Source organism: Ranitomeya variabilis, chromosome 3 (assembly GCF_051348905.1).
Source record: "Ranitomeya variabilis isolate aRanVar5 chromosome 3, aRanVar5.hap1, whole genome shotgun sequence".
NCBI classification, from domain to species: domain Eukaryota; kingdom Metazoa; phylum Chordata; class Amphibia; order Anura; family Dendrobatidae; genus Ranitomeya; species Ranitomeya variabilis.
The window spans coordinates 125767890-125793215 of record NC_135234.1 but is presented as its reverse complement, the minus strand read 5'-3'; the positions used below and the strand labels follow the sequence as shown (position 1 = coordinate 125793215).

Here is a 25326-nt window from a genome sequence, read left to right as displayed (position 1 = left end):
TTTTTTTGCTAGGAAGTTATAAGGGTTAAAATTTGACCAGTGATTTCTCATTTTTACAACAAAATTTACAAAACCATTTTTTTTAGGGACCACCACACATTTGAAGTCATTTTGAGGGTTCTATATGGCTGAAAATACCCAAAAGTGACACCATTCTAAAAACTGCACCCCTCAAGGTGCTCAAAACCACATTCAAGAAGTTTATTAACCCTTCAGGTGTTTCACAGCAGCAGAAGCAACATGGAAGTAAAAAATGAACATTTAACTTTTTAGTCACAAAAATGATCTTTTAGCAACAATTTTGTTATTTTCCCAAGGGTAAAAGGAGAAACTGGACCAGGGATGTTGTTGTCCAATTTGTCCTGAGTACGCTGATACCTCATATGTGGGGGTAAACCACTGTTTGGGCGCACGGCAGGGCTCGGAAGGGAAGGAGCGCCATTTGACTTTTTGAATGAAAAATTGGCTACAATCTTTAGCGGACACCATGTCGCGTTTGGAGAGCCCCCGTGTGCCTAAACATTGGAGCTTCCCCACAAGTGACCACATTTTGGAAACTAGACCCCCCAAGGAACTTATCTAGAAGCATAGTGAGCACTTTAAACCCCCAGGTGCTTCACAAATTGATCCGTAAAAATGAAAAAGTACTTTTTTTTCACCAAAAAATTATTTTAGCCTCAATTTTTTCATTTTCACATGGGCAACAGGATAAAATGGATCCTAAATTTTGTTGGGCAATTTCTCCTGAGTACACCAATACCTCACATGTGGGGGTAAACCACTGTTTGGGCACATGGTAAGGCTCGGAAGGGAAGGAGCGCCATTTGACTTTTTGAATGAAAAATTATCTCCATCGTTAGCGGACACCATGTCGCGTTTGGAAAGCCCCTGTGTGCCTAAACATTGAAGCTCCTCCACAAGTGACCCCATTTTGGAAACTAGACCCCCCAAGGAACTCATCTAGAGGCATAGTGAGCACTTTAAACCCCCAGGTGCTTCACAAATTGATCCGCAAAAATGAAAAAGTATTTTTTTTTTTCACACAAAATTTCTTTTAGCCTCAATTCTTTCATTTTCACATGGGCAACAGGATAAAATGGATCCTAAAATTTGTTGGGCAATTTCTCCTGAGTATGCCGATACCTCATATGTGGGGGTAAACCACTGTTTGGGTGCACGGCAAGGCTCGGAAGGGGAGGCGTGCCATTTGACTTTTTGAATGGAAAATTAGCTCCAATCGTTAGCGAACCCAATGTCGCGTTTGGAGAGCTCCTGTGTGCCTAAACATTGGAGCTCCCCTACAAGTGACCCCATTTTGGATACTAGACCCCCCAAGGAACTTATCTAGATGCATAGTGAGCACTTATAACCCCCAGGTGCTTCACAGAAGTTTATAACGCAGAGCCGTGAAAATAAAAAAATAATTTTTCTTTCCTCAAAAATGATTTTTAGCCCAGAATTTTTTATTTTCCCAAGGGTAATAGGAGAAATTGGCCCCCAAATGTTGTTGTCCAGTTTGTCCTGAGTACGATGATACCCCATATGTGGGGGTAAACCACTGTTTGGGCGCACGGCAGCGCTCGGAAGGGAAGGCACGCCATTTGGCTTTTTGAATGGAAAATTAGCTCCAATCATTAGCGGACACCATGTCGCGTTTGGAGAGCCCGTGTGCCTAAACATTGGAGCTCCCGCACAAGTGACCCCATTTTGGAAACTAGACCTCCCAAGGAACTAATCTAGATGTGTGGTGAGCACTTTGAACCCCCAAGTGCTTCACAGAAGTTTATAACGCAGAGCCATGAAAATAAAAAATAATTTTTCTTTTCTCAAAAATGATTTTTTAGCCCACAATTTTTTATTTTCCCAATGGTAACAGGAGAAATTGGACCCCAAAAGTTGTTGTCCAGTTTCTCCTGAGTACGCTGATACCCCATATGTGGGGGTAAACCACTGTTTTGGCACACGTCGGGGTTCGGAAGGGAAGTAGTGACGTTTTGAAATGCAGACTTTGATGGAATGCTCTGCGGGCGTCAGGTTGCGTTTGCAGAGCCCCTGATGTGCCTAAACAGTAGGAACTCCCCACAAGTGACTCCATTTTGGAAACTAGACCCCCAAGGGAACTTATCTAGATGTGTGGTGAGCACTTTGAACCCCCAAGTGCTTCACAGAAGTTTATAACGCAGAGCCGTGAAAATAATAAATGTGTTTCCTTTCCTCAAAAATATTTTTTTAGCCCAGAATTTTTTATTTTTGCAAGAGTAACAGGAGAAATTGGACCCCAAAAGTTGTTGTCCAGTTTCTCCTGAGTACGCTGATACCCCATATGTGGGGGTAAACCACTGTTTGGGCACATGCCGGGGCTCGGAAGGGAAGTAGTGACGTTTTGGAATGCAGACTTTGATGGAATGGTCTGCGGGCATCATGTTACGTTTGCAGAGCCCCTGATATGCCTAAACAGTAGAAACACCCCACAAGTGACCCCATTTTGGAAACTAGACCCCCGAAGGAACTTATCTAGATGTGTGGTGAGCACTTTCAACCCCCAAGTGCTTCACAGAAGTTTATAACGCAGAGCCGTGAAAATAAAAAATAATTGTTCTTTCCTCAAAAATTATGTTTTAGCAAGTAATTTTTTATTTTTGCAAGGGTAACAGGAGAAATTGGACCCCAACAGTTGTTGCCCAGTTTGTCCTGAGTACGCTGGTACCCCAAATGTGGGGGTAAACCACTGTTTGGGCGCACGTCGGGGCTTGGAAGGGCGGGAGCACCATTTGACTTTTTGAACGCAAGATTGGCTGGAATCAATGGTGGCGCCATGTTGCGTTTGGAGACCCCTGATGTGCCCAAACAGTGGAATCCCCTCAATTCTAACTTCAACACTAACCCCAACACACCCCTAATCCTAATCCCAACTGTAGCCATAACCCTAATCACAACCCTAACCCCAACACACCCCTAACCACAACCCTAACCGCAACACACCCGTAACCCTAATTCCAACCCTAATCCTAACCCTAATCCCAACCGTAACCCTAATCCCAACCCTAACCACAACTGTAACCCCAACACACCCCTAACCCTATCCGTAACCCTAACCACAAGCCTAATCTTAACCCTATTTCAAACCCTAGCCCTAATTCCAACCCTAACTCTAATTCTAACCCTAAGGCTATGTGCCCACGTTGCGGATTCGTGTGAGATTTTTCCACACGATTTTTGAAAAATCTGCAGGTAAAAGGCACTGCGTTTTACCTGCGGATTTACAGCAGATTTCCAGTGTTTTTTTGTGCGGATTTCACCTGCGGATTCCTATTGAGGAACAGGTGTAAAACGCTGCGGAATCCGCACAAAGAATTGACATGCTGCGGAAAATACAACGCAGCGTTTCTGCACGGAATTTTCCGCACCATGGGCACAGCGGATTTGGTTTTCCTTAGGTGTACATGGCACTGTAAACCTGATGGAAAACTGCTTCGAATTCGCAGCGGCCAATCCGCTGCGGATCCGCGGCCAATCCGCTGCGGATCCGCGGCCGATCCGCTGCGGATCCGCGGCCGATCCGCTGCGGATCCGGGGCCGATCTGCTGCGGATCCGCGGCCGATCCGCTGCGGATCCGCGGCCGATCCGCGGCCGATCCGCTGCGGATCCGCGGCCGATCCGCTGCGGATCCGCGGCCGATCCGCTGCGGATCCGCGGCCGATCCGCTCTGTGTGCACATGCCATAACCCTACCCCTAACCCTAACCCTACCCGTAACCCTAACCCTACCCCTAGTTCTAACCCTGACCCTAGTGGAAAAAGAAAAAAAAATATTTTCTTTATTTTATTATTGTCCCTACCTATGGGGGTGATAAAGGGGGGGGGGTTTATTTATTATTTTTTTATTTTGATCGCTGTGATAGAACCTACCACAGCGATCAAAATGTACTTGTAATGAATCTGCCGGCTGGCAGATTTGGCAGGCGCACTGCGCATGCGCCCGCCATTTTCCAAGATGGCGGCGCCCATGGAGAAGACGGCCGGACACCGGGAGGGACATGGAAGCTAGGTAAGTATGGGGGGGTGGGATCGGAACACGGGGGGGGGGATCGGAGGACCGGGGGAGCGGACAAGAGGACCGGGGGAGCGGACAGGAGGGAGGAGGGGAGCGGACAGGAGATCGGGGCAAAAAGGACGACTGGGGGGGCGATCGGTGGGGTGGGGGGGGGGCAGTTCGGGGTCTCCAGCCATGGCAGATGCTATTGCAGCATCGGCCATGGCTGGATTGTAATATTTCACCATTTTCATAGGTGAAATATTACAAATCGCTCTGATTGGCTGTTTCACTTTCAACAGCCAATCAGAGCGATCGTAGCCACGGGGGGGTGAAGCCATCCCCCCTGGGCTGAAGTACCACTCCCCCTGTCTCTGCAGATCGGGTGAAAATGGAGTTAACCCTTTCACCCGATCTACAGGGATGCGATCTTTCCATGACGCCACATAGGCGTCATGGGTCGGATTGGCACGGGTTTTCATGACGCCTACGTGGCGTCATGGGTCGGGAAGGGGTTAATATAAAGATCTAGGGCTCAGCTACAATACTAAGAGCACTAAGAAGAGAAGTGAATATCATTAATTACATTTTTAACCTGTTAAAGGAAGGAATTTATTGGGCAACAAGCGATCGGTCAATAAGTTAAGTGAATACGTTAGAAGTTGGATTCGACAATAAAAGCCGGCTTCTTGAAATTTCGAATGGGCAGTTGATGTTGGGATGTGTCTGCTTCTTGATCACTATGCATCATTTATGATGGCTGTTATCTGACGTATTAGCCATTTGCCGCTTCTGAGGCTGGAAACGCTGATGAACTTATCCTCTGCAGCAGAGGACATTCTCGGTCTTCCTTTCCTGGGGCAGTCTCCATGAGAGTCAGTTTCTTCTTAGTGACTGATTGTTTTCTTAACTGCACTTGAGGATACTTTCAAGGTTTTAGCAATGTTACGGATTAATAGACCGTCATCTCTTAAAGTAATGATGGATTGACGTTCCTCTTTGCTTATTTCAGTGGTTCTTGAACAGTTGTGGAATATAACTCAGAACTGCATGGAATCGTGTACCAACACTGCCTCTGTGAAACACACCTGATGGTCACAAACACTTTCTGAAGGCCAGTGATTGCACAAACTCTTGGTGTGGTATAACTGTTCATTGGAAGTCATCCAATGTGAAGCCCTGATAAAGCTGTTGGAGAATGCCAAAAGGTAGTAAAGCTGTCATCAGAGTAAAATAGGAGTATTCCTTGTTTCCACGTGTCCCTTTGTGGTTTTGCTGCCTTCAGTCTGAATCTTCAATGTGAACTTTCCAATAAGAACAAGGAAAACGATTACATGATCAGGAGTGTTCAGACTTTTGACCGGCATAGTACATAAAGTAGGTCTAAATATCTCTCTATGGATAATTATCATTACCTTGCACTACAACATCAGGTTTGAAAGCTGTTGAAAATCTTCTATTTAATGGATCGATTTCTCCAGGTGCTAAAAAGCCCTATGATAAAAAAAAGCCAGAAATAAAATGTAACGACAGCAAATCACTTCAACTTCTAATAAACTATCCAAAAGGGCATCAAATCTGAGGCACAATCTCCATGTGTTACATGCACTGCAATAATCTGGGACTGTAAAAACGTCTGTGAGGAACGTGCTAAAATAAGGAAGGTACTGTGGGTTAGACTCTGAAGGAACTGCTACATGATCAGTTGTTAGTGGCTTTAGAGACTGATTACATCGTGTCCAGCCTAAAAGACAGTAAGACTTCAACCAATCTTCTGGAATCCACACTCATGCATTGTATTTTACCTCTGCAAGTAGATTTCCAAGAATATACAGGGACTGTCCCCACAAATGTGGCAATTTCCCGATCGTGACGCGGTCCACTGTGTGAGGGTTGTGATACTCCTCTTCTATCTATGGGAGAGAATACGTTATAATCCCACACACAGTATGGACAGGAGACCAGTTCTGTGCAGTCAGTCACAATGTAACAACCTTGTTGTGAGGAACAGCGTACAATTCTGGCACCAGGCGAATCCCATGTTTTCCTCTGATCAGTATACCTTCTAGAGCCTCTCTGTATTCCTGCACCTAAATATGCAAACATATATAAAGTATTGTAAAATACAGATACATTATTAGGAAAACATACACGCCCTGTGGGAATATACGAGCATGCTGATGCTATCAATGCCATTTTATATATAAAAAAAGTAACCATTGAGATGCGGTTACAGATTTGTGTATGGGAATGTTATGTATAGGCCGCACTGCACTATGGGGTGGTCACAAGCGCTTGTGTGCAGGTCTATAGTGATGACGCCACAATTATAAATGTGTATTTCTATTTATGAAACACCAAATTGATTACTGCTTAATGGGAGGCGATCATCAGAAAATGACTTACTGTTTAAATCAGGTTTTTGTGCTAAATATATTTTTTAAACGTTTTTTGCATTTTTTTTGTTTTGTTTTATATTTTTTTTAAAATATCACTATCTGGGTTTAAACTAAAAAATAAAAATCTTGCAATTGTCACACTGGCCATTGGGGCTGTTTTAAACCCATTTTACTTATTTATTTTACTCACAGAACAGCGCTTTACATACATCATGATCGCTGTCCCCATTGGGGCTCACAATCTAAATTCCCTATCAGTATGTCTTTGGAGTGTGGGGAAAAAACGAAGAACCTAGAGGAAACCCACACAAACACAGAGAGAACGTACTTGCACATGATCTCCTTCGTGGGATTTAAAGATGTATTCCCATCTCCAAGATCCTATTCCAATATGTAGTAGGTTTAATATTAGAAAATATTTCCAATTAGAAATGTAGTATAGTTCTTCTGATAATCTAGGTCGCTTACCTGACGTGCAGGCCATGCAGTAAGCACAGGTATCCATGGTTACGGCCATACAGTGACAGTTGCTAGTGGTTGTAACCATGGATACCTAAGCTACTGTAATGCCCTGCACATGAAGTAAGTGATATAGGTGGTCAGGAGAATTATACTACATTTCTAATTGGAGGCATTTGTTAATATTATTATTACACCTACTACAATATTGGGATAGGATATTGGTGATGGGAATACCCCTTTAAAGCCAGAACCCCAATGCCCCAGTGCTAACCACTGAGCCACAGTGCTGCCCTTAATTCCTCATGCTTCCCATTATTTCAGGAAATAACACATGTACGAGTCATTAGCCTCAATGTGTGGTCATTGTGAAGAGATGGGGAGCAGGGTCGGGTTTGACATCACCTATTGTGATTGCTGGATCCTGTGTAGTAAGCTGTGCATATGTGTGTTACCTTTCACTGTAATCCCATCTCTACTGATAGAAGCCAGCTAAAAACTTTTCCTGAAAGGACCGCAAATTTATAAAAGCCCCAGCAGCCAGGGTAAACATTGTAAGACTGCGAATTTTGTTTCTTATAATAAATAGTAAAAAAAATAATTGTCAATTAAAAAAAATACAAGAAACACAAATACGTGACTTAAGCGATAAGTCATTTACTGATCACCTATTCCCCTTTACCATCCTGTGTCTAAAGATGGTTTTATACATTCGACATTCACAGTCGTACTCGACCATACTAGACCGGGAGCGTAGGACATATGAAAGCAGCCTTATACAGGGGCGACAGCTCTTATCTTGAAGGACTCCAATAGCTAGCAAACCTGGGAAATCTTTTGCCATACATCTAGAAATATTTTCTGCTGGGAGCTAGAAAGGGTTACATCCGTCAGCCCAAAACACAATTACAGGGTGCCAATGGGCTACCCACAGGTCTGCCATCATCAACTGCCTATTAGGCAATCCCAATAAGGTCCAATAGTGTTCTTGTCAATGAAACACGGACACTAAGGCCAGCTTCACATGTACGGTATCATGATATACATGTAGGGGCCGCAACTTCCAGACCAGCCGTGGTTCTCCTGACTAAACAGTTACATATGGGGCTGCTGAGTTCAGCTCTGGTTGTGTGAAGTCGGCCTAACACTATGGGCCCAATATAATATCGCATTTGTGCCTGTTATTGTCACATTTTTATTGTTTTGTGCCTCCATTTTCTTTTTCTTGTGCAATAAGGTACTTATTTTTCCATTACTGTTTTTTAAGTCTATTCTATCGGCGTTCACCTATATTTTTTTAAGCTTGCCACTGTGAGATCTAGTCCAGAGTTTCCAAATGTTTTCAACTGACTTACCACTTTCCAAAAGATTGCAAAATGTAGTCCAGTCACCCCTGGAGAAATTTCACGTATGTCACATATTTTGGTGCAATGTTTGGGAAGGGTCTGACTTTTTGCATTTAATAGTAAAATATACCTCTTATTCATCGTAATATTGTATTCACTACTGCTACAATTGTAACAACCCCTAGAATAAAGTTATTTATCAGGCACAAGCCACGGCAGACTTGCAGGATTTTTACACTTCATCCCCTGTAAAAATTATACATTTATATGTACCCTAAATGGCACCAACAAAATTTTTGCCCGTATTTTGATACACAGCTATTGTGTCACTTTTCCACTGTTTGTTTACCAATGAAAGTTACAACCTGTTTTGCAAAAAAATAAGCCCTCGTACAGCTACATTACCAGTAAATGCCCGGTCTGTTATTGTCATGAAATGTATGGATTAAAGGGAATCCGTCAGTAGGATCAACCCTCTTGTTTTCATGGGCATACAGGTGATAGGAAGCTGAATAAAATGATACCTTGATAGCTTTGATCCGGGCATCTTATTCCAGAGAAATTTACATTTTTCTTAATATGTAAATTAGCTGTTAAGATCTATGGGCTGTTCTTAGATCTTGCTGAGCGTCTGCCTTCAGAGCTTATTTTGACTGACCAATGTAACACATGTAAATCAGACTGTCAGTCATTACATGTCTCACACTGGTAACTCCGCCCTTTCATTTCAAATTATCTGTGGAGGCAGATTCTCATGGAGATGAACATCCGGCCCATAGATCTTAACAGCTCATTTACATATCAAGAAAAACACGGATTTCTCTGGAATTACACATCGAATCACAGATATCAAGATATCATTTTATTCAATTTTCTATAACCTGCATGCCTATAAATACGGCTTATGAGGGTTGATCCTACTGACAGACTCCCTTCAAGTGCTTCATTGGTCCGACTGCTCAGCAATACTTTACATTGCATTACTATGTCCTCTGATCAGCAGGGCTGTGGAGTCTGGGCCCATTCTGGTGGAGTCAGTGTCATGGAAATTGAGGAGTCGGAGGTTTGGCTTACCGACTCCACAGCCCTGCTGATCAGTCCTAATTTTCACAAAACAATATATAACAATAAGAATATTCAAAGATAAAGAACTGTTGAGAGATAACATTTTTAATCCATTTCTGCATTTTGTGACTGTATTCAAAATTTGGAGAGGCTGATCTATGGTAGAGCAATAACATTCTGTAATGTGTCACCTGTCTATTGAGGTTTATTGTGAGAATGTCACAAGAGCAGGTGACTCTTTTTATGCTACAACTATATGTTGTATTTATGGGCTTTGCTCTGTTGTAATGATGTCAACAGTGCTTGTGTTTGCCGGCTCTGCTCTATTGTGATGATATCGGAGTAGTTTTATTATTGTATTAATAGGTTATTGTTTATAGTGACAATGTGAATGTTGTCTGTGATTGTGTAACAATAGTGTGTCCGTCTCTCTGATCAGTGATTCTTTTTGTTTGTTTGTTTTTTTAACAATTTTTTTTTTTTTACTTATTTTGTATTTTTATTTAATTTTTTACTTTTCATTCTATTGTATTTTCTGTCATACCTGAACTTGGTCTCCATTAAAAACACCATCAATGACTAGATAAGTCCAGAATATTGGCCACTCGCATTCAATGTTTTCAAACAACTTCAGCTCGGTTGAGTCGTAATGTAGCCTGGTTGGGTCCTGACAATAGTGAAGGGAAACTGGTTAGAAGGTAAATCATGTCCAGAGTTTAAACAACGCGTCTGCAAATTTATAACCACGTAAAAATGAATAACTGCAAACCTTGTTAACAATATACATGATACATATCTACAAAAGAATAACGACGATAGGAAAATATACGTCAGACTGAGCTATGAGCCAGGAATTGTAGTACTTGACGTTCTTCTTACCTCTCTTGGAGTTTTATAACCATCTCTAAGAAATCGACAGCAGCCATACCTTCCCTTAAAATAAAATAAAAAAAGACGACTTGTAAGGACATGAGAAATGAGGCTCATGGAATTACACCATAAAATTCAGGCTATCTACAGACAACACTGAGGGATGCTCACTGCATACAGACTTAGAAAGCCCCCAATGAAATCAATGGGACCAGCTTCTAGATACCAGAAATAACTGACTGTGCAGATAGGAGAGCACTCTAATAGCCTTAGACTAATGGGGGCTATGTGCACACACTTTGCGGTTTTTACCGCGGAACCGCAGCAATTTTGACGCTGCGGGTCCGCAGCAGTTTCCATTGCGTTTACAGTTACATGTAAACCTATGGAAACCGCAATCCGCTGTGCACATGCTGCGGGAAAAACCGCGCAGAAACACAGCGGTTTACATTCCGCAGCATGTCACTTCTTTAGTGCAGAATCGCTGCGATTCTGCACACATAGGAATGCATTGATCCGCTTACCGCTTACTTCCCGCATGGGGCTATGCCATGTGAGGAGACTCTCCTCCAGGCCCTGGGAACCATATTTGTGTAAAAAAAAAAAAAAAAGAATTAAAATAAAAAATAATGATATACTCACCTCTCAGCGCTGCACGCGGCCGTCCGGTCGTACGGTTGCTGTGCGAGCAGGGCCTGCGATGACGTCGTGGTCACATGACCGTGACGTCACGAAGGTCCTTCTCGCACAGCATCTTTGGAACCGGACCGCCGCGTGCAGCGCCGAGGAGATCGGGACGTCAGAGGGTGAGTATAACCATTTTTTTATTATTTTTAAAATTACTATTGATGCTGTATATTGCTCCATATGCAGCATCAATAGTAGGAGTAAACCCGCAGCGGAAACCGCAAGACAAACCGCGATAAATCTGCAGGGATAACCGCAACGGTTTTGCCCTGCAGATTTATCAAATCCGCTGCGGGAGAACCCGCAGAGCACGCCGCAGAGTGTGCACATAGCCTAAGGGCCTGTTCACACTGTGCGTTTTTGTTGTGTTTTTTCTGCTTGCTTGTCAGGAGTAAAAAATGCTGCATTTTACAGTACTAGCAAAGTGAATGAGATCTCTGAAATCTGATGCATAAGATGCAATATTTTTCCTTGCGGATTTGAAACATCAAAGCATTCTTTCAAATCTGTAGAATGTCAACTCTTTCAGCATCAAGGTATGTGCACATGTTTAATGCAGAAAAAATCTGCGGCAAATACCTAAGTGTTGGCAGGAAAAGTGCAACATAAAATATGTGCGTTCTGACTCTACTCTTTTTACTCACATGTTTGGTGAGTTTTAACTTGCACATGAACGAGCCTTAAAATATGTTCAAATGTTGAGTTTCTTGAAATTCCATCCACTATCATGTAACATCTGGATGCTGTGGGGTGTTACAGCACAGTGGATGGGATTTCAAGAAATCCCATCTCTACTATGCGTGCACAGACACCTTCGGCTTACATGCGGAGACGGACATGCGGCGCGTCTTTCCAGACAGCAGCATGTCTATTTATCTTGCAGAGATGCGAGTCTCTGCAAGATAAATTTTACCCATACAATGTATTGGGCGCGGTGATTCCGCACGGTTCAGTAATCAAATGCGGAATCACCTGCGTTCAATAGCCGGCAGCGCTTTGCATAGAGCGGACATGTGCAACGTCCAAAGCGCTGCCAATTACTGACGGTGTGCACATACCCTCAGATTTGGAAATACATCCTGTGAGCAAAATACGCAAGGTAAGAAGCAGCATATGCATGAGATTTCAGAAATCTTCTGCAATTTACTGATCTTGTAAAACGCAAAGTTTTTTATGTACAGAACAACGCGCAAAAAAAAAAAAAAAATCACCTTTAGGCATTGTTCATAAGGCCAGACCTATCTCATGGCTATCACCAACAGATGGACCTCACTGACTATAATGGGCTCTGTCAGGTTTTTCTCATGGTGTGTCATTTTTAAAAGATAATATAGTATTTTCTTTATCCAGCATTTTTGATGGAATCAGTGATGACGCCTCCTAACAGCGCTTCCAATGCAGATGGGAACAGAACCTAAGCCGCTGCGTTCCTGCCCACTTCAGATGACCCTATGAATAAAAACGTACTTGTAACTTTGTGATGATTTCATTTTTGGTCACATTAACCAGGTTTATGTCTTCCACTGCAAAAGCTGGGTACGAAATGATAGAAAGCAGACCAGCGTCGATCTCTTTTGATGTGGATGCTCTCGGTAGCATGGAATACAGGATTGACTGTAAAGAGAAGAAAGCACATAAGATTTTGTACTGGATCACAAAGTAAAAAATACCGATCTTACCCAGTGTGTCCTTGGTACATGATCATGTGAAGCTTCAACAATTACATCATTTTATTTGTTAATGTGTCAGCAGGAAAAGCCACAATATAAGTGGACACTTTGGATTTATCTGGACATGATGCTGCTTCGGAGATCACACAGCCTTGACTCACTGATCTTTCAAATGGACACCAGATATTTCTGCAGTTTAACAGGTATTCCAAGTATTGAGAAATACAGCACCCATTGCATAAAATAGAAAAACAACTACTTAAAAATTAAACACAGGCTCACCATCACTCAAGTATTAAAAAGGGTTTTCCCACGAACAAGGTTAATTTTAATTAACATTTTAATCAATCTTTAAATAATACTTTTCACAATTGGATGTGTTTGAATAAAATGTTCCTGTACTGAGATAATCTTATAAATGTGCCCCTGCTGTGTACTGTGTAATGGCTGTGTCTGACCGTACAGGAACATGGTCTGATCATACCACAGCTCCTGGGCAGGGGAGGAAGGAAAAGAGAATATACAGACAGGACAGCATGGGATTGCAAATTATTCTTTCTTTTAGGTAAAACAGTGCTAAAAAAACAGGGAGTGAAATGTTTTAGTAACATAGTTAGCAAGGCCGAAAAAAAGACATTTGTCCATCCAGTTCAGCCTATATTCCATCAGAATAAATCCCCAGATCTACGTCCTTCTAAAGAACCTAATAACTGTAAGATACAATGTTGTTACGCTCCAGGAAGACATCCAGGCCTCTCTTGAACCCCTCTACTGAGTTCGCCATCACCACCTCCTCAGGCAAGGAATTCCAGATTCTCACTGCTCTAACAGAGAACATAATTTTACCTCTATACAAGTCACTAGTTCGACCACACTTAGAATACTGTGCACAGTTCTGGTCTCCGGTGTATAAGAAAGACATAGCTGAACTAGAGCGGGTGCAGAGAAGAGCGACCAAGGTTATTAGAGGACTGGGGGGTCTGCAATACCAAGATAGGTTATTACAATTGGGGCTATTTAGTTTGGAAAAACGAAGACTAAGGGGTGATCTTATGTTAATGTATAAATATATGAGGGGACAGTACAAAGACCTTTCTGATGATCTTTTTAATCATAGACCTGAGACAGGGACAAGGGGGCATCCTCTACGTCTGGAGGAAAGAAGGTTTAAGCATAATAACAGACGCAGATTCTTTACTGTAAGAGCAGTGAGACTATGGAACTCTCTGCCGTATGATGTTGTAATGAGTGATTCATTAATTAAATTTAAGAGGGGACTGGATACCTTTCTGGAAAAGTATAATGTTACAGGGTATATACACTAGATTCCTTAATAAGGCGTTGATCCAGGGAACTAGTCTGATTGCCGTATGTGGAGTCGGGAAGGAATTTTTTCCCCATGGTGGAGTTACTCTTTGCCACATGGGGTTTTTTTGCCTTCCCCTGGATCAACATGTTAGGGCATGTTAGGTTAGGCTATGGGTTGAACTAGATGGACTTACAGTCTTCCTTCAACCTTAATAACTATGTAACTATGTAACAGTAAAGAATCCTCTTCTATGTTGGTGGAAAAACCTTCTCTCCTCCAGATGCAGAGAATGCCCCCTTGTGACCAGCACCTTCCTGGAACCACCAGGAGATGAATGTGCGCAAGCGCTGCCTGCGGTGAAGATGGTGCTAACGCAAGCTTTAAAAAAAGACGCGAAGAAACGCAGAAGGGCAGCGGCAGAGCAGAAAACCCTGCCACGATACCCGAAGAGGATATTGCCCCAAACCTTCTAATGCGAATTAAACAAGAACCAGGAGGCGGATTTCTCGCTTACAGGTATCTATTAAATCAGTATAAAAGTGCCGTTGTGGACATACCTTTACTTTAACATACTACATTGAGATGACAGGTTCCCTTTAATGAAACCTGGCAGCTGGCACAAGCTGACCCCGGACTGCATGTATATATAAGCGTTTCAGAGAAAACATACTTTTAAAAGCTGCCGGGGATTATGTGTCTCGGATGACTATTCACGGAAGCATGTCTCCCACCTGCTTCCCCCCACCAGGCTCCCCTTTAGTAACATATCTCTTACTATGAATGCTCGAAAAGTATTTTCTGCTAAAACTTTGAAGCATTTGAGAATAATTCATACACGTCAGGAATAATGAAGCCGGACTCTGCTACATGCTGCCTGTGGGTCGGGCCGAACAAACCAGCTGCCCCTTTAATGTATCACCTCTCGCCAGGTACAATATGAAGCTATGAATAATATCTTATTGTAGCTCACAAACATTGTGATCCTTACCTGACAATGCTCCACGTCATCAGGCAGAACATGAATCACTGATCTGGGACCTCCATGAGCACCAAACAGGTCCAGCTCATCAATGGCTTCCAGCGCAGCCTAGAAATCATCAGACAGCGTTATATTCAGTTTACCTCCCGGTAACAATGGATTACATACTTATTATAGTTACAAATATACAGTAAATACAAAGATGTGAAAAAACATAAGAAAACTGTGAACAAAGACAATACGTGGAGAATAGTCCCAAAATTCACAGGGCTGTGAGGGGCTTCTAGGCGATCTATGAACTTGGACAATGTCAGTCTTACTTTTGCCATCCCCACGGAGCTCGCATTGAGCTCAGGGATTCCTTGATTTGTTTTGTCTCCTCGCTCCCACATTCCATAATCCTAAGAATTAAAACATGTGAGACAACCGTCAGAGTACAAACTGTATTTTTTTAAAAAGTAAAAATATTTCACTGTCAGAATTAATCTATACAGAAAACGTCCCAGTTGTTCCCGTGTCCATCCAGTTTGTTCTCATTCCCCGAGACTTAAATCCTAGTGTTCTGCTCTACAAATATGGCCGTATTTACCAAATACTCAACGTATGAATGTGGCCTCAGTGTGAATACAACAAGCAATGACAAACTGTTATTGGTAGTTATTACTTTTTTACTGGCTTAAAAAAAAATCTGTTAAAAAAAAAAAAAAAAAGGATGATATATAAATAATTTTAATACCCGTAACTTTTTACTTTTCGGTTGATGGAGCTGTATGAGTGCTTGCTTCTTTCCTTGCCAAGATGTATTTCTTAATAGTAAATACTTCATTTTGATCACTTATTCCTGAATATTTTTTTTATGACAGGCATGTTGACTAAAAATGGCAATTTTAGAGGATTAAAAGCATTACATTTTTTGTCTCTACAGTTTTTTCTTAAAGTCTATATGGGGGACTTGAATAGGCAATCATTGGTTTGCTTGCCCTGTGGGTAGGATTGTGCAGCTTAAGGTCGGAGTCACACGAGCATTGATTCTCTCATGAGAGAGAGTTGGATCAATAATGGTAATAACACTCTGATCAAACTCTAGTGTCAGCTTACTGTGATCCGATGCTTTTGGATGAGAGACTTGTACCACAGATGCGGAGAAGACGGAGAACTTAATTTCTCCATCGCCTCCATTGTCCACGGGAATGAGACTGCACTCTGATGACATCCAAGTGCAGTCAGATGTTTTACACGCACCCATAAGACTTGAATGGGCACGTGTGATCTGACTTGGGCAGCAAATCCAAGCATGCTGAGAATTTTGAGAATTTTTTTCCAGACACAGATTCGATCAGTGGAAAAAAACGCAGATCTGCACTGACCAATTATATAACAACTATATAACATGGGTCGGATAAAACATTGGATAGCACTCATCCAAGTTAAATGCTCATGTGAGCGAGGCCTAAATGTTGATGTCAGTGTTTGACAGCAGTATTTAAGGGTTAATCAAAAGAAGTAAGAGCTAGCTCTGATCGCTGCTGTCTGGGCAAAATCAGACATCCGCGACCATAATTCTGGTCTTGGATCACAATGCCACATGCTAACCGCACATCTCCCAAATCAAGTGTTACAGCCTCGTAGAAATATATGAAGCCGTCACGCTCAGGCCAGGAGACGCGCAGCCATTTCGTGCATTCAGACAGACGCCTGAGAGAGCTTTTTGGGGCAGATGTTGGCTGTGTAACACTGCCTGCGTCTGCCCTGTGTAGAGCGGGCTCAGCTTCTGAGCCAGCTCCTCACACTGACCCACTCCATAACAGATATATTCATGGAGCACTAAGGTGTTAAAGGAGGTATCATTTCATATATACCGTACTGAAAAAAAAACAAAACTGAAAAATATTGTATTGTTCAGACATCTTACAATTCTAAAGTCTTTACAATGGAGGACTTACAGCAACTTTATAAGCCGCTTCAATATAAAACACCAGATTCTGTATAAAGGCCACTTCATCCAGGGTAAACACAATGCGGAGTCCTGAAGAGAACATGTTAATAATGTTAATAGTTAGACATACACAATCAGGGCACAAATACATCTTCTTAAAGGGACTGTCTGGTTAAAACAAGTTATATCACCCATCCACAGGATCTGTGATATCTTGTTGATGATTAGTGGGGATCTGACCGTTGGGATCTGCACCGATCGGCAGAACTTTCATCCCCGTTAGAATGGAGCTTTAGTGCACACTCTCGACTGCAGCTGCATTCATTCCCTATGGATCAGCAAGTTATCTTGTTTTAACAGGTCAATCCCTTTAATGATTAAATACACGCACTCTACTTCAAGTGATTTTTTCTTTTTAAACAGTAACCAGACCATCAGCCATTGTGTTTCAAGGGGACTTTAATAATGATGATTTATCCTAAGGACACGCCATCAGTATTAGGGGTCACACTCTCAGCACCCCCATGGATCAGCTCATTTACGGAGATGTGATGCCCTGGAGCTGGTACTACTCCATACACTGTAATATCCAGGAATCGTACAACAAACTTTCTCCCATTAATGTCACTCCCCAGCAGGATGTAGTGTTACTATTCTATAAGAAGAAAATAAACCGGGAATCTAGTATCAATTGTATTTGTTCATTTTCTTCTCAATCCAAGAGGAGGTTAAGGCAAAATTAACAATAGGGTTTTAAAGTTACCTGACGCCGTCATCTCTGCCAGACACAACAGGAACAGTGAGGTAGCATCGACCTGCAGATGTCCCCACTGATCGTCACCCACGACAATGCTACAAGTAGCCGTGTTGTACTTTGCATGAAGACAATCTCTGGTACTTTGTGTATGTTTGAATTTTTCCACCTTTTCAACCTAAAACACAGAAATGTATTACATTCTCACACAATAAATTATTGCTGCAGAACGGTACAATATCTTCATCCCCTAGTCTGGTATTTCTGATTAACGCTCATATTCCATGATCTAGCGATCTCATGTGCCTCACAGTATATAATCCAGTCCTCAAGAGCCAACAGATCAGCTTGTCAGGACTTCTTCTGGCTTCTGATGCCTTAATAATTCCATCACCTGGGAAATACTAAGGAAATCCTGACAACATGACCTGTTGGTGGCTCTCGAGGAGCGGAGTTGGGGAGCACTGATATATAGTGATCATCTAGGTCGCCAACGTGAAGAGCGGACATCTCACTCTAATGCTGCAATCCGACATGATTCTTTTTGTACTTAAAGGGGTATTTCCATCTCCAAGATCCTATCCCAATATGTAGTAAGTGGACCTCCAATTAGAAATATAGTATAGCTTTTCTGATTTGCTGTGTCTCATTCCTCATGGGCAGGCATTGCATGACCTTAGGTATCCATGGTTACAACCACTGATAAAGTGATCGTTAGCTAGTTGGTAGTGGTCGTAACCATCATCATCAGTGTTTTGGATCAGAGTGTCATCGGTGTGTCAGTTTTTCATTAGTGGTTTATAAATAAAATTACAATTTTTCTCCTATCCATTACAATGTTAAACATGGACAGTATCCGGATTCCACAATGATGGCATCAGTGATTTTCACTGGCCTATAAACTTGTATGTGGAATTTTGATCCGTGACACGATTCAAAATTGGACATGTGTCTGTGATATTCTTTACAGAAACACGGTGCAATATAAAAACACAGACATGTCATCAGCTCCATAGATTAACATGGCTACATACTCTATGCATGAAACACTGAGAACATGTACGTGACTCAGGAGCGTCTGAACGAGGCCTCATGAAGGTGACAGCTGTACATTTGGGGTCAGGGCACTAACGCGTGATCATGAATATATGTAATAGTAAGTGCCACAAAATAACGTCCCAAAGACTTTTGTGAACATAAAGATATCACGGCCAGAATGTGAGAGCACTTTTTTTTTTTTTTACATATGAAAGTATTGATATTGCAGTATAGATTTTCCTAACAAATAAAAAAGAATTATTTTTTGCAGAAATCTGATGTGTCAGTCATGAGAAATTTAGCGTATGCAGATCAGGATGAGAGTGCACTGGGGCGTTACTCTACGTGGACTGCTTCTATCAATGCACTTCCAGCTTGATTTGCATAGGACTTCTACACTTGATTTGTCATTACTGAGCATCAGATCTCTACAAAAAAAAAAAAAAGAATCATTTTTATTGGTGGACAACCACCTACACAGCACATTTTACTTCTGTATGTAAAAATGTGCTAACATATTCCCTCTATATACAAGCCACAAAGGAGAGTGGGTCTGGGTATCCCCAAATGGTGGCGGTCTTCGAGGTAATTGCTCTTATGACTTCTGCACAACAACTGATTGTCGAGAATACATAATATGTTACCTGTCTGAGCATACAGTGTAAGACCCCACGCATTAGCTTCACCACACTCTGGAGGAGAAAATGGAATACAATATCAATAGTGCATATTCGGCTTTGTTCACAGCACAGGGGAAATAAAAAGTTTACACACCATTGTTAAAATGCCAGGTTTTTATCATGTAAAAACAAATCATACCAAGAAATATTTTCCACCATTAATATTACCCATAATCTGTACAAATCCATTGAGAAACAAACTAATAGTTTTCAGGGAAATGCAAATTTTAAAAAATACAATAATGTGGTTGCATAAGTGTGAACACCCTCTTACAATTGGGGATGTAGTTGTCTTCAGAATTAGGCTGCCGTCACACTAGCAGTATTTGGTCAGTATTTTACATCAGTATTTGTAAGCCAAAACCAGGAGTGGAACAAATAGAGGAAAAGTATAATAGAAACATATGCACCACTTCTGTATTTATCACCCACTCCTGGCTTTGGCTTACAAATACTGAGATAAATACCGACCAAATACTGCTAGTGTGATGGCAGCCTTAGCCAATCACATTTAGACTTATGTTAAATAGTAGCAGTACACAGCTGCCATCATTTACAGTCATTCTGATAAACCCTATATAAAGTTTAGTTGTTCTAGTAGGATTTTCCTGACATTCTCATAGTTCCATTTCACAGCAAAAGCAATGGTCTGTAAACAGCTTACAACACAGCAAAGAGATCTCATTGTTGAAAGATATCAATGAAGATAAGGTACAAAACAATTTCCAAGGCATTAGATATAACATGGAACATTGTGAAGATGGTGATAAAGAACTGGCTTAAATTTGACACAACAGTGACACTATTTAGAACTGGATGTCCCTCAAAAATTGCTGAAAAGACAAAATGAGAATTTATCCGGGAGGCTGCCAAGAGGCGTACAGCAACACTAAAGGAGCAGCAGGAATTTCTGGCAAGTACCGATTGTGTAATGCAAGTGACAATAATCTCCCATATTCTTTTTTTGTCTGGCTTGTGGGGAAGGGTAGCAAAATTAAAGCTTTTTCTTACAAAGAAAATCATCCAGCCTAGCTATGTTTTGCTAAACTTACATAAAGTCTGCCAAAAGCATGTGTGGAAAATGTGTTATTGTCTGATGAGACAAAATTTCAGCTTTTTATCCATAATTCCAAAATATATGTTTGGTGTAGAGCCAAGACAAGCATCACCAAAAGGACACTATACCCACAGTGAAGCATGATGGAGGCAGGATTACGCTTTGAGGCCGTTATCGACAGCTGAAACTGAATCTTTACTCAAGGTGGGGGAAATTATGAACAGATGAAAATATCATTCAATTTTGTAACAAATCCTCTAGGCCTTTGCTAAAAAGGTGAAAATGAAGAGGAATTTCACTTTTCAGCATGAAAACAATCTGAAGCATACCTGCAAATTAAAGAAAAGAATGGCTTCACCAGAAGAAGATAAAAGTTTTGGAATAGCCCAGCTACAGCCAAAACCTGAATCCAAATGAAAATCTTTGTGTGACCCGAGTAGGGCTGATCACACCGAAATTCCTCAATATCGGTATTCGTAGGGATTAACTAATATTTTATATCCAATAGCCAATACTAAAAAATCACATTTTAACAAATCCAAAATAAAACATAACATTTAATTTTCAAATTAATAATATGAGTAACTAGTGCAAATTATTTGTTTAAGTGCACATTAAAATTACACTCTGTTCCTTATTGGTCCTACCTATGTTTAATTGTATCGCAAGCAGTCACATTGCTGTGCTAGCGGAGTCATTCAAATGTAATATACATATGGATAGATTTACCCATAGGGGTGCAAATCCAATAGCCTTACTTTGTATAACTAGCACAGAGCATAAGGTCTTCCGCCTATTTAAATCTCAGGGATTGTATCCTGTATTGTACTGTCTAATGATCAGAGGAACAAAACGCTACTATAATAGAGAAAGGGTCTCCCCAACATGTCTCACATTTACATGCTTCACCAGCCTCATTACCTTGATGAAGACCGTAAGGGTGAAACATGATGGGCAGGCTCTTTCTCTATTTTAACCCCTTAATCCCGTTTGACGTACTATCCCGTCAAGGTGACCTGGGACTTAATTCCTGGTGACGGGATAGTACGTCATAGCCGATCGGCCGCGCTCACGGGGGGAGCGCGGCCGATCGCGGCCGGGTGTCAGCTGCATATCGCAGCTGACATCCGGCACTATGTGCCAGGAGCGGTCACGGACCGCCCCCGGCACATTAACCCCCGGCACACCGCGATCAAACATGATCGCGATGTGCCGGCGGTGCAGGGAAGCATCGCGCAGGGAGGGGGCTCCCTGCGGGCTTCCCTGAGCCCCCCGCAGCAACGCGATGTGATCGCGTTGCTGCGAGGGTCTTACCTCCCTCCCTGCCTGCTCCAGACCCGGATCCAAGATGGCCGCGGATCCGGGTCCTGCAGGGAGGGAGGTGGCTTCACAGAAGCCTGCTCAGAGCAGGCACTGTGAAGCAGCCTGCACTTCTCGCAGATCGGTGATCTGTCAGAGTGCTGTGCAAACTGACAGATCACCGATCTGTATTGTCCCCCCCTGGGGCAAAGTAAAAAAGTAAAAAAAAAAATTTCCAAATGTGTAAAAAAAAATAAAAAAAAAATATTCCAAAATAATGAAAAAAAAATATATATATTATTCCCATAAATACATTTCTTTATCTAAATAAAATAAAAAAAACAATAAAAGTACACATATTTAGTATTGCCGCGTCCGTAACGACCCGACCTATAAAACTGGCCCACTAGTTAAGCCCTTCAGTAAACACCGTAAGAAAAAAAAAAAAAAAAAAACGAGGCAAAAAACAACGCTTTATTACCATACCGCCGAACAAAAAAGTGGAACAACACGCGATCAAAAAGACTGATATAAATAACCATGGTACCGCTGAAAACGTCATCTTGTCCCGCAAAAAACAAGCCGCCATACAGCATCATCAGCAAAAAAATAAAAAAGTTATAGTCCTGAGAATAAAGCGATACCAAAATAATAATTTTTTCTATAAAATAGTTTTTATCGTATAAAAGCGCCAAAACATAAAAAAATGATATAAATGAGATATCGCTGTAATCGTACTGACCCGACGAATAAAACTGCTTTATCAATTTTACCAAACGTGGAACGGTATAAACGCCTCCCCCAAAAGAAATTCATGAATAGCTGGTTTTTGATCACTCTGCCTCACAAAAATCGGAATAAAAAGCGATCAAAAAATGTCACGTGTCTGAAAATGTTACCAACAAAAACGTCAACTCGTCCCGCAAAAAACAAGACCTCATGTGACTCTGTGTACTTAAATATGGAAAAATTATAGCTCTCAAAATGTGGTAACGCAAAAAATATTTTTTGCAATAAAAAGCGTCTTTCAGTGTGTGACGGCTGCCAATCATAAAAATCCGCTAAAAAACCCGCTATAAAAGTAAATCAAACCCCCCTTTATCACCCCCTTAGTTAGGGAAAAATAAAAAAATTAAAAAAAATGTATTTATTTCCATTTTCCCATTAGGGTTAGGGTTGGGGCTAGGGTTGGGGCTACAGTTAGGGTTGGGGCTAGGGTTAGGGTTGGGGCTAAAGATAGGGTTAGGGTTTGGATTACATTTACGGTTGGGAATAGGGTTGGGTGTGTCTGGGTTAGGGGTGTGGTTAGGGTTACTGTTGGGATTAGAGTAAGGGGTGTGTTTGGATTAGGGTATCAGTTATAATTGGGGGGTTTCCACTGTTTAGGCACATCAGGGGCTCTCCAAACGGGACATGGCATCCGATCTCAATTCCAGCCAATTCTGCGTTGAAAAAGGAAAACAGTGCTCCTTCCCTTCAGAGCTCTCCCGTGTGCCCAAACAGGGGTTTACCCCAACATATGGGGTATCGGCGTACTCAGGACAAACTGGACAACAACTTTTGGGGTCCAATTTCTCCTGCTACCCTTGTGAAAATACAAAACTGGGGGCTAAAAAATCATTTTTGTGAAAAAAAAAAGAATTTTTATTTTCACGGCTCTGCGTTATAAACTGTAGTGAAACACTTGGGGGTTCAAAGTTCTCACAACACATCTAGATAAGTTCCTTGGGGGGTCTAGTTTCCAATATGGGGTCACTTGTGGGGGGTTTGTACTGTTTGGGTACATCAGGGGCTCTGCAAATGCAACGTGACGCCTGCAGACCAATCCATTTAAGTCTGCATTCCAAATGGCGCTCCTTCCCTTCCGAGCTCTGTCATGCGCCCAAACAGTGGTTCCCCCCCACATATTGGGTATCAGCGTACTCAGGATAAATTGGACAACAACTTTTGGGGTCCAATTTATCCTGATACCCTTGTGAAAATACAAAACTGGGGGCTAAAAAATCATTTTTGTGAAAAAAAAAAGAATTTTTATTTTCACGGCTCTGCATTATAAACTGTAGTGAAACACTTGGGGGTTCAAAGCTCTAAAAACACATCTAGATAAGTTCCTTAGGGGGTCTACTTTCCAAAATGGTGTCACTTGTGGGGGTTTTTAATGTTTAGGCACATCAGGGGCTCTCCAAACGCAACATGGCATCCCATCTTAATTCCAGTCAATTTTGCATTGAAAAGTAAAATAGCGCTCCTTCCCTTCTGAGCTCTGCTATGCTCCCAAACAGTGGATTACCCCCACATATGGGGCATCGTCGTACTCAGGACAAATTGCACAACAACTTTTGTGGTCTAATTTCTAATCTTACCCTTGGGGAAATAAAAAAATGGGGGCGAAAAGATCATTTTTGTGAAAAAATATGATTTTTTTATTTTTACGGCTCTGCATTATAAACTTCTGTGAAGCCCTTGTTGGGTCAAAGTGCTCAACACACATCTAGATAAGTTCCTTAGGGGGTCTACTTTCCAAAATGGTGTCACTTGTGGGGGGTTTCAATGTTTAGGCACATCAGGGGCTCTCCAAACGCAACATGGCGTCCCATCTCAATTCCAGTCAATTTTGCATTGAAAAGTCAAATGGCGCTCCTTCCCTTCCGAGCTCTGCCCTGCGCCCAAACAATGGTTTACACCCACATATGGGGTATCAGCGTACTCAGGACAAATTGCACAACAATTTTTGGGGTCCAATTTCTTCTCCTACCCTTGGGAAAATAAAAAATTGGGGGCGAAAAGATCATTTTTGTGAAAAAATATGATTTTTTATTTTTACGGCTCCGCATTATAAACTTCTGTGAAGCACTTGTTGGGTCAAAGTGCTCACCACACATCTAGATAAGTTCCTTAGGGGGTCTACTTTCCAAAATGGTGTCACTTGTGGGGGGTTTCAATGTTTAGGCACATTAGGGGCTCTCCAAATGCAACATGCGTCCCATCTCAATTCCAGTCAATTTTGCATTGAAAAGTCAAATGGCGCTCCTTCCCTTCCGAGCTCTGCCCTGCGCCCAAACAATGGTTTACACCAACATATGGGGTATCAGCGTACTCAGGACAAATTGCACAACAATTTTTGGGGTCCAATTTCTTCTCCTACCCTTGGGAAAATAAAAAATTGGGGGCGAAAAGATCATTTTTGTGAAAAAATATGATTTTTTATTTTTACGGCTCCGCATTATAAACTTCTGTGAAGCATTTGTTGGGTCAAAGTGCTCACCACACATCTAGATAAGTTCCTTAGGGGGTCTACTTTCCAAAATGGTGTCACTTGTGGGGGGTTTCAATGTTTAGGCACATTAGGGGCTCTCCAAATGCAACATGCGTCCCATCTCAATTCCAGTCAATTTTGCATTGAAAAGTCAAATGGCGCTCCTTTCCTTCCGAGCTCTGCCATGTGCCCAAACAGTGGGTTACCCCCACATATGGGGTATCAGCGTACTCAGGACAAATTGTACAACAACTTTTGGGGTCTATTTTCTCCTGTTACCCTTGGTAAAATAAAACAAATTGGATCTGAAATAAATTTTGTGTGAAAAAAAGTTAAATGTTCATTTTTATTTAAACATTCCAAAAATTCCTGTGAAACACCTGAAGGGTTAATAAACTTCTTCAGAGTGGTTTTGAGTACCTTGAGGGGTGCAGTTTTTAGAATGGTGTCACACTTGGGTATTTTCTATCATATAGACACCTCAAAGTG

At 41.7% G+C, this 25326-nt stretch overlaps 1 protein-coding gene across 4 annotated transcripts in view; it reads right to left on the bottom strand.

The window, feature by feature from the left end:
- PHKA2 (phosphorylase kinase regulatory subunit alpha 2) overlaps positions 1-25326 on the bottom strand; it is a 111699-nt gene that overhangs the window by 49353 nt on the left and 37020 nt on the right. For all 4 annotated transcript variants that reach the window (XM_077294646.1, XM_077294648.1, XM_077294647.1 and 1 more), the window contains exons 4-14: positions 19190-19237; positions 17517-17685; positions 16761-16843; positions 15138-15218; positions 14827-14925; positions 12327-12473; positions 10182-10235; positions 9847-9969; positions 6028-6123; positions 5839-5946; positions 5449-5527 (exon numbers count right to left, since the gene is read on the bottom strand). In XM_077294646.1, the coding sequence (XP_077150761.1) occupies positions 5449-5527; positions 5839-5946; positions 6028-6123; positions 9847-9969; positions 10182-10235; positions 12327-12473; positions 14827-14925; positions 15138-15218; positions 16761-16843; positions 17517-17685; positions 19190-19237 (1087 nt within the window). The remainder of the gene's footprint in view (positions 1-5448; positions 5528-5838; positions 5947-6027; positions 6124-9846; positions 9970-10181; positions 10236-12326; positions 12474-14826; positions 14926-15137; positions 15219-16760; positions 16844-17516; positions 17686-19189; positions 19238-25326) is intronic.